Source organism: Amphiura filiformis, chromosome 20, assembly GCF_039555335.1.
Source record: "Amphiura filiformis chromosome 20, Afil_fr2py, whole genome shotgun sequence".
In the NCBI taxonomy this organism is placed as follows: Eukaryota; Metazoa; Echinodermata; class Ophiuroidea; order Amphilepidida; family Amphiuridae; genus Amphiura; species Amphiura filiformis.
The window spans coordinates 39,135,871-39,147,036 of NC_092647.1; the positions used below are offsets into that span (position 1 = coordinate 39,135,871).

The following is an 11,166-nucleotide window of genomic DNA, read 5'->3' on the forward strand; positions in this document are numbered from 1 at the left end:
TAAAATCAATACACGTGTATCTGCTATGAACGATTTGATATTCAGACGATAAATCTTTGGATACCGAAGTCGAAAATGATGAATAGTTCCCGTAATTTTTGCTTTCTAAAGAAGCCAATTGTAAGGCTTGCACTTGAATATAATGTGTTGAAAGAACATGAAAGTCGTTAGCGAGCGTATTGAGAAACAACCGTGCGTTTTGAAATCAAAACCTTCAAAAAATTCAGATCTTATATGTGCAGCACACACAAAAATAGACAGCTGCCCTCATCCGTAAACAATCGGGGTAACGAAAATTTATCACGTTACAAGGGCAATGTGAACCACTGGTACATGGTGGAGGCAGTCTAATGCAGATGACGTACCAGGTACACTGACATCTGCAGAGATTAGTCACCAGGCTATTGTCAATAGCCTTATAGTCGGATGTCCCTCGGCCCATTTTGCGTCTCAAAACTATTAAACAGGTCCGAACAAAATGCGTGGCTATTGAAGAAGAGGTGGATTCGATCTACGATCATGGGGATTTCTGCCATGAAGATATCGGGGCGATGACACTGTGCAGTGTAAACTATTTTTGATTCAATCATGTGACCAGATGGAAAAATTAGACCTATTTGGAAAGAAATTGGATATTTCAAAACTTTAACTTTGTGTGATTGACCTTTGACCTGTAAATCGTAGACAGTCGAAACCATACTTTTTAATCCTTGTGACAAGATGACAAGACGGATAGTATCTGTATTTTACAGTAATCCTAGAAAAAATTTTTATATTCGAAACCTGTATTTTGGACTTACCCTTCTCCAGGAGGGGGAATGGGATGAAAAAAATTATTTAACCTAGAAAAGATTCCACTGAGAAACAAATCTTCGCCCTCACGGTCACGGAATTGTTATTAATGACTCTACTATGGTGTATGGTGGCAAATACACATACCTTGGTATCAACTTTAATGCTAAATTGGGGCAAAATAAGCAATTAGTTGTCCAGGTAAAAAGTTAGATCAATTATTCATGAGATCAAACAGAGAACGCACCTCGTCAAAGGCCAATGCAACAGTCTAACGCCTTTACTTATTGAGCTAACTTGGCTACTAACATGACCAACGATAATTTAAGGTTAAAATGAAAATTTAAATCTTAGTTCAACATACCCAATACGTCCGTAAATATATTCGTCAGGTTTCTAGAAAATCAAATTACAATACTTCACTAAACTGACAGTTTCGATGTCTTGACCGGCATGAGACGACGGAGCCCACTTTGTAAGTTATGTCAATGACCAGATCATCACGATGATTACTATACCCTCCAGAGGCAGAAAATGTCAGGAAACCGGTTAGGTCATAGTTCAACACTCTGAGGAAGAACTTCGGCGAAGATATTCGAAATTGTCAGTTTAGTGAAGTTTAACAATATTGACTTTGAAAAATGAACAATGTAATCTCATACCCCATACGTATAGAGAATAATTAGTTTATAGCATTTGGTGTTCTATACTTCAAAGGTTCATGTTTATTTTTAATAACAATAATATATAAGGATGATTCAAAAGGGACATATATGATTAGAATTCGATCAACATGTTCTAATTTGTTCTAATTTCGTTTACGTTAACTAAAGATCCAGAGGTCAACGAAGATGTTTCGATGGAAAATAAGATAAACAGCATGACCAGCGATCTTTAGTGATCATATTTTTATCTGAATTTTACCTACCGATGTATCTCAAGCCTTTGTCCATATTTCTGCCAAGCAAATACGGCTGCTTAAAGTGAAGAGAGGTAGTCAAGATGACAAAAGATGGTAATATAAGACAAGAAAGAACCTACGGGTACTCCAGGCAGCGATTTGGAAGGCATTACAACACAACAAAAATGGAAAACACGAGACAAATATTTAGAGCGAGATCCGATTTCATAGGAGGCAAACAGGCGAAGCCGATGAAACCTGCAACGTTGACTATGGATTGGTAATCAATCTGAATTTCCAGCGTGACGACGAATCGAACCCGCAGAGAGGAGAAACGAAACTTTCGCGTATCGAGCACATTGAAAACACGTAGTCTGCTAAAGTTAAGTTAAGAGTTCAACAACAAATTATCTATATTTTACTTCGATTGATGTATGGTATGGATACTTACGACTTGTTAATGGCGATTATTAGACAACTGTTTGAGTTCATATCGCCCTCTTATTTTTGAGAGTCAAAGAATCTATCCTGACTGCAAGGAATAGAAACGGACCCGCCCTCCATGATGCGTAAGAGCTGTATGTTAGACATAATTATTTTACTCAATGTGAGTGACAAGTGAAGGTATAAAAATACCGAATACTGTGTAGGTATGTTTGGGTTTTATTTATTTCGGATTTGTGTTGTCTCTTGTTATATTTTGTTTGTCTCAAGATATTAATGGATATAATACGCCAGTCTGAAACGTAAAAATAAACAGAAACTATTTCTCTCATTTCCCTCATTAGACATGTTAGGTAAGATATTTAGCTTTCAAAAACTTTTGGTGCGCATACTTTTGTATTGTCTGTAATTATTGCAATCGTGTCATTTTGAAAGAAATTGTTTAGAATGTGTGCCCCTTTTATTGGCATTATACGAAAATGCCTTGGTGACACCCTGACAATCATTACCCTCATGAAAATAAAGTCAAAACAGGTGAAAGACAATAAAAGATTACATTATTCAAGTAATTGTATTTTTATGCTACTGACAATCCTCTAAGGGGCTTAGATTAAATTATATATATTTTGCAGTGTGAAGTGTGGGAAAATAATCTGTCCGATACATCGATATCCCACTAACACTTCCGCAGGCAGAGCGCACTCTACCCGACCGATTTCAAAAGATTTGTTTTTAATTCAATTTTCTTGTCACGTAAGTTTGACATCTCTTGATATAAATATATCATTAAGGTAAGGGGGGGGGTGAGGTTTTCTATCAGGTCAAAAACCTTTAATATATACCTGTTAAACAATTCCGCAGCATTTTCACCGAAATCAATTGTTTCGATTCGCATAGCTTATTTGTTAAGACATTTTATTCTGAAGTTGATTGGTTCGAACATAATGCATAAGATTCGGTGACACGATCTAGATTATCCGCAACTTTTATGGGTGTATCTTTTCAGGGATATAGGCAACTGAAATAGAAAGTATTTAAAAGCTTTATACCGTATGTTAGATACTGTATGCGATATCAACATTGGGAATAAAGTCAATCTCACTCCCTCGAATTCTGGAAGTCAATGGCCTCACCCAATAACACATTCCTAGCATTGGTGTAAAAAGCTAAACAGATTTAGTTAACATAATTATGTCTTGATTCTTACACCCTCTAGTAAAAACTACGCCCATTAAACAGAAAAAAATGTTGATCATGCCTTAAACTAAGTGAATGTTGTTTATTAACAACTTAATTGAAACCCCGTAGCACTATGATATGCTAATGCAAAATACAATTTAATGTAAATTAAATCACGAATCCCGTTGACACTCCTGTTGAAAACTCAGAACTTGCACACATATGTTCACCTGTGTACGTTGAAGATTGCACTTAAAGATCCTACAGGAGGGGTACAGGAAAGATCCTGCAAGGTAATATAATCAAGAGCAAACGTAGTTATTTTCATATTTCATTTTAGGAATATATTTGTACACTATCTATATATTTGTACAAATCAGTTTATCTTAAAAATATATTTATATCAAGAGATATCTAAAACTTAAACGACAAAAATCGGGGAAATATAAATTAAAACAAATCTTGCCTTCGTCGTGAAATTATCGGAATAATTGAACCCCAAAGCATTTAACTTAAAAACGGTATTACTCATTTAGTCCCAAGTGCATATACTGAATAGTTTACTTATTTGATAGAACTCGAGAACTTATCAAAAATAAAATAAAACTCTATTAAATATGTTTATACCTGGTAATACAAACTTTTCCTTTTATTTTCATTCCAGACGCGCTGTCTTTGATCATTTGAGTTTATTTTATTTTTGAATTATATTATATTACAGATGATTGGAAATTTAATATGTTATGCACTACTCATACATAATGGTTATACTACATTTCAGAAAGTGGAACAATAATCCAAATTAGGGAATAACGATCGAAAAGCATAAAAGCGGTAGCATAATCCTTGATGAATCCTTTATTTTAATAATGATTCTTATTCTTATTTATTTTTATTCATTGCCTTACAACGAAGTACAAGCGCACGTTCATAGATTTACATGTATTAAAACACAGACTAACACATTAATAAGAATGGATCAAAATAATAATCAGAGATTCCACAGCAAACCCAAATATTTAAACAGAAAATATTAAAATTGTTTAAAACAGTCCAGAAGTAGAACAAAACATGTTTATAGGTCAATAGACGCGTGTCACTTGTTGGGAGTGAAATTGTACATTATAATGCACGCTTACTGAGATGTTGATGCGCGAGCCCCGAAAAGGGGAGTGCATTAGATGCACCAACATCTTAGTGCAAGTGCAATATTTTGTACAACTTCTCGAGCAACAAGTGACACGCATTTATTTGACGATAATGGTGATGAAAATGGTTTCTGTTTAATAGATAATTGATATTTAAGGGTTAAATGAGACCGCCTTAATGTCATCCCGTGCTGATTAACATGTCAAAGCAATGCCCATTTCAGTGTTTTAAATAATTATGATATGTCAGATTCTGTTACTTTCTTTTTTGGTTGCATACATGTTGAACTAATCATTATCAAATCATATGAACTTAATCGATATGTATAATTTAAACTATGTTTAAACTAATATGTAACTTCTTCCAATTCTGAAACTGTAATGTTAAATATCAACATATCATATCGTTCACAGTACTTTTGATTATTGCCAAATGTCTTGGACGCATTACACTTGCATTATTGTAACACTAAGAAAAAACACGGGACGTAACCGTTTTTATGATATGCTGTATATCCTTAAGATTTAAAGATTAACCCATTTTCAACGAGGGCTATATCTATGTGTCCAGATATTGTCATTTTCCCCAGGAAGTTTAATTTCCTGTACTTTGAGCTAATGGTTGTAGGGTAAACATACAGTATTAATCCATCAGCTCCCAAAAGACACTTTACATTACTGATCATGAGCTTAAATTTTACCGGATGTTTAGGGGGAAAACATGTATTACAAACAAAATACAAGCATTTAAAGGTATACAGGCAGACATATACCATTCAGCAAATTACTTCAGCGGTGCAAAAATGTTCGTCTGCTCTGTCTGATTATCGCGTAAAAAGAACACGTTGCTACACAGCTTGTTTTTGTCGAGACCAACCGCAAGTGTTCCCATCATCTAATCAGGATTTTTTTTAATATCAAACGAAAGCTAACACTTCCCCCTAAAATACTTTTCGTCACTAGGTCAACAGATAACGCAATTCAATGTTATATAGCAAGGCGAATGTGGAAAATCTGTCGAAAACTACCTATCCAATCACATGTTTTGACCAAAATGTAGGTTTTAAAAGTCAAACCTCAAGTGTTCCTTACAATATTTTTCAAATTTTATGTCATTAAATGAAAAAGCAAACTTATATTGTCACTAGATAGAATGAGCAATGGCCAATTCTCTTTAAATTGCAAATCTTGTCTAAAAAGTTACTATTTTTGCCTTTTTTGTCATACGGTTGAAAATTGAATGATCTATGACTTTGCTAAATAGCGCTTACAAATTGATATTATGATGAATAGAGACGAGGGTGCCCACTTTCTTAGTAACTCTTAGTCTCTGTTCTGTTCATCACAACGGAACAATACATACTCTACATGCCATAGTTGGGCAGGAAAGAGGTTGGGTCATAGTTCAACACTCGGCCAAGACATTCGAAAATGTCTTGTTATTGAAACTACATTAGTATTGAAAAATGAATATTGCAATCTCATAGGCCTATCCAATACATATATTGAGAATAATTGTGACTGGACGCGGCGAATCAGCCGTAAAGTCGGCCCCGGTCAATTTTGTTTTATTTTGTGTTTAGAAAATATATACCATAAGCTTTAAAATGGTATATCATTTGACTTCAAACGATATCCATAAGCGGGGTTATGATTTGTTGAACTCTGTTCCTTCGACAAAATTATATTTTTTATCGGTTCTACATGTGTCTGTTTTTCTACATTTCTGGTAATAAATATCCAACAGGCGGTCATTTCAAATCATCCCCAAGTCAACGAGGTTCAGAAATATCCTCTCATTGTTCATTGTTGATTATTCATACCTAGACAAAATACAATGCTTTGTTATCTACCACTTGAACAGGATTTAGCCAAAGCAAACAAAGACAAGAACTATTCTATAGAAATAGGTAGAAGCTTATTATCCTCTTCAGCAGTAGTATTATTGATTGATTTAAACAGCGTTTGATAAGACACTTGTCGCAAAGAATTGATACACCTATGAATGCGACCTTCACATACATTTTACACTTTAACTCAGAATACAATTTGCCGAGTTTACGGCTGATTCGCCGCGTCCACTCACAATTAATCAATAGCATTTGTTATTGCTTTGAATGATCATCTTAGAAAAGTATGATTCAAATAGAACATGTATGCTGACCCTTTCTTTAGGGTATCCGTTGTTTGCAGAATAGGTAAAATGATTAGATTACAATGAACATTTTTTGATTTATTTCAATTTCTTTTGCTTTAAGGGCGTACTACACCCATGTATTGGTTTGATTGGTCTAAAAAAATATTTTTTCATTTATAGCTAGGCAATATATGCACGGATCATGTGAAATAAAGAAAAAAATAAAATAATAATAAAAAAAAAAGGTGCTTTTAAACCATTGTATAGTAAGTCATTTTAGCCCTATATATTTTTTGTTTACATGTATCCTGGTAACTCAGATGCGTGTTTCATAACAAACCATAAATTGTCCATAATTTATTCTTTTCAACATGTTCAAGTAGGGGGCATGAATAGAATACATTAAATCCTTTGTTATACCATCTATAGAAATGTACTCACTGATTATAACACTGAATAAATTAAATAGGCCTAATCTCTTCCACAAAGACAATTTAATAGTACACCATGTATTTATCTTCTATAATGTGGTGTTAGGAAAAGAGATTAAAAAAGGCTATAAGGTCATCAAAGGTCAGGTTATAGGTCAATTGGTTCAGGTCAAATTCAGGCATCAACATGTGGAAGTCTTTGATATCATACATGTCATAATGAGGCATCAATTTTGATATTTTGTCTGTTACTGGATATATAATGGATATACTAAAATACCTTGGGATGTAAATGGTGAGTACAATTTAGATTGCCTAGTTGAGATGAATTGGGCAAATAAATATAAAATAGTTACCAAAATCACAAAAATGACGCTTACGGAAAACTACCTAATATGGTGGTATGGGTGACAAAAAATACAATTTTTTCAACATTGCTGTAGTGTGGTTGTGGTAACCTGTTACCTATGGCTTAATTAAGTTTCAGTGAAATAGTGTCGCAAGTTCAAAATACAAAATATAGCTCAACATTGAAAATAGAAGCATTTTAACCGGTTCGTTTTTTGATAGTTGTGGAGCACCAAGTTCATGAAGTCATAAAAGAGATCAGGGACCGCTTATTTCCATTTTACATATCAACATTATTTCCCTAATGTGTTACCAACACATATCCAAAATTTTAACGAAATCCGTTGATAGTAAGCTTTCCAAAATGAAGTGAATTTAAAACATCAGTGATGTACCACCTTTTGGCTTATATCATTAGAAGCATGTACGCTTCATTGATACTGATGCCACCAATTGAACGAGAAGATTTGCCCCTTCATTTTGCATACCACTTTGTCCAATTTCTTTTCACATTTCTTAAAAAAATGCAAAAAAAAACAAAAAAAAAAATGCATGGGTGTAGTACCCCCTTAACAAGAAGTCAACGAAGATATTTCGATGGAAAAGAAAATAAACATCGTGAAAAGTGATCTATGCTGATGATATCTTTATTTAAACGATGTATATCAAGTCTTTATCCACGTTTCCGCCAAACAAATACGGGTGTATGAAGTGAAGAGATTTGAATTTGTACTGGTATTTAAAAGAGGTAGTCAAAGTGACAAAAGATGGTAATATAAGACAAGACATAACCTACGGGCATTAGACAGCGATTTGGAAAGCATTGTAACATAACAAAAATGACTGGGAAACACGAAACAAATATTTGGAGCAAGATCCGATTTCATATGTAGGAGGCAAGCAGGCGAACTTGATGAAACCGGCAACGTTAAATATGGATCGACAATCAATCTCAATTCCGGCATGACGACAAATCACACACTTAATCTATGTTTCATGTGCGAAGTTCGGAAAACTAGGTGCAGTGAGTAGTATTTATTCAGTAAGCTACCCTGGTTAAAAATAAGTACAAATAAAGTATACTTTATGTGTACTTTTTTGTACTTTTATTATACTTTTTCAGTGAAAAGTACAATTAAAGTATACTTAGAATGTACTTTTTCTCCCCTTTGTTAAAATTTTTTGTACTTTTAATATACTTTTTCTATACTTTATTTGTACTTTTCTTTGACTCTAAAGTTTTTGCCCATCATCAAGTACTTTATTTGTACTTTTCTGTACTTTTTCAGACTCAGACATTTTTTCAACAGCACCATTGTACTTAATTTGTACTTTTCTGGGACTTAAACATTTAGGAGGTCACCAACTGTACTTTTAATATACTTTTTAGTGTACTTAATTTGTACTTTTCTTGGATTAGTCATTTGACCTCATATGCAAATTGGTCACATGACAATATTGTTGTGGATTTGAAAAATAACTGTCATTCTGTTTGGAGCTGTTTTTGACATGACATATTAAGATGGGAGCTCTCATTTTGTGGATTTTACATGGATATAATTATGCTATGACTTGGATTTCTGATTGCATTCAATGGACACAAAAGAAGGTACTATGTATTTGTTATTGTTTAAGATATTTTGTACACCAAGAAATGCCATATAATGCTGATAATTGAGTAAGCTTACACACTCCTTCAGCACATTCATGAGTGCCCATGCAGGCAACATACAACACTGCTGAATTCTGCAGATGTATACATTGTTGGTGTATACCCAATATGGACCGTGACAATGGTATAATGTGCTATTGTAGAGATTCATCAGGTTTGTTATTGTTCAAATGATTACAGATTGTTTTTACAAAACCAATAGATTGTGGTGAATAGATGTTAATAACTCACCAGCTGACGTTTCATCCGTCTTGTTCAGTCGGATTTCTTCAGAGTTGTGATGAAGCTCTGCTACTGTACGACCTGGTGTTGCCAGTTCTTGAGTCGCTTTGTAGCAGAGGGTTGTAGAGATTGCTCAGGTTGTATGTAATCATCTGTTACAAGATGAAAAGACTTATGAAAAAATGGAATCAGATCCAACGCCTAAATACAAAAGACAGCTCATTGGTATACTATCAAGACTGAAGAAAGAAAAGAAAATCGATGATAAGCAATACAAAAAGCTATACCCAACTGCTGATAATGTTCCGCGATTGTATTGTACGAACAAAATACACAAAGAGGGCAATCCCGTTCGCCCAATTGTAGATTATACCGGTACAATCGGCTATGAAACATCTAGAGAGTTGGCAGATATCCTTGCGCCGCTGGTTGGAAATAGTGTCCATCATGTAAAGAATTCTAAACAGCTCGCGGAGGACATGGCAAGTGTATTTATTGAGGAGGATGAAATCTTTAATAGCCACGACGTTGTGAGTCTGTTTACCAACACACCCATTGATCAAACCATCGGCATCATTGAGGACAGACTTAAACAAGACACGGAATTAAAGAACAGGACAAACTTAGATGTGACAGACATTGTTGAATTACTCAAGTTCATTCTCACAACTACCTATTTCTTATTCCGAGGTGATGTGTATCGGCAAAAATTCGGGGCTGCTATGGGTTCTCCAGTAAGTCCACTGACGGCAAATCTGTTCATGGAATGGCTTGAAGAGAAAGCAATTGCATCGGCTCCCCTTACTTGCAAGCCGCGCCTATGGAAAAGGTATGTTGATGACGTTTTAGAGATAATCAACAAAGATGGTGTTGAAGACTTGACAAACCATCTCAATCAGATCGACCCAACAAAGAGCATCAAATTCACCTATGACCAAGAAGAACAGGGTCGGATCCCCTTTCTTGATACCCTAATTGTACGTAAGGAGGATGGTTCAGTGAAGTTATTAGTGTACAGGAAAAAATCACATACGGACCAATATCTCAATTTCACTTCACATCACCCTCTCCACCAAAAGTTGGGGGTGATTCGCACTCTACTGGACAGAAAGGATAAGATAGTAACAGAAGAGAAAGACCGAGAACAGGAAGAAAATAAAATTAAGACTGCTCTGAACAATTGTGGCTATCCGGATTGGACAATCGAAAAGGTCAAAGATCAGATGGAAAAGAAACCAACCAACAAGAAACCAACTAAGAAACACAACAACACCGACACTCCAAAGAAAAGAAACCTTGCAGTCATACCATACGTGCAGGGTTTGTCAGAAAGAATTCAAAGAATCTACAAGAAATATGACATTACCACGGCCATGAAACCACACACAACTCTGAGACGTCTATTGGTACACCCAAAAGATAAAAGGGAAGTTGTGGATACAGCCAATTGTGTGTACGAAATTCCTTGTAGTGGCTGTAAGTCAACTTATATAGGTGAAACAGGTAGACAATTTGGCATTAGACTGTCTGAACATAAAAAGGACGTGGACAGAGCTTGTTCTAGAAAATATACCAGATCAGAACGCAAAGTTTCGGAGAGCGAACGAAATAAGTCAGCTGTTGCTGACCATGCAGCAAGAAGCAATCATTTAATTAACTGGGAGGAGTCGAGAGTTATTGATAAGGAGGCGGTACGTATAAAGCGATGGATAAAGGAATCCATATGGATCAGGAGGAGAGGAATGAGCAACACCATGAACCGAGACGAGGGCACATACAACCTGAGCAATCTCTACAACCCTCTGCTACAAAGCGACTCAAGAACTGGCAACACCAGGTCGTACAGTAGCAGAGCTTCATCACAACTCTGAAGAAATCCGACTGAACAAGAC

The 11,166-nt window shown here is 35.2% G+C and overlaps 1 protein-coding gene across 1 annotated transcript; it reads left to right on the top strand.

The window, feature by feature from the left end:
- The first annotated feature begins 9,456 nt into the window (after positions 1-9,456).
- Positions 9,457-11,145, top strand: LOC140142303 (uncharacterized). Its single transcript, XM_072164272.1, has one exon. It carries the CDS (start codon positions 9,457-9,459, stop codon positions 11,143-11,145), a length of 1,689 nt encoding a protein of 562 aa, XP_072020373.1.
- Positions 11,146-11,166: the final 21 nt, after the last annotated feature.

Bases quoted from the DNA above. Each gene is read 5' to 3' on its own strand.
- LOC140142303 (XM_072164272.1), top strand. From the start codon at position 9,457: ATGGAATCAGATCCAACGCCTAAATACAAAAGACAGCTCATTGGTATA.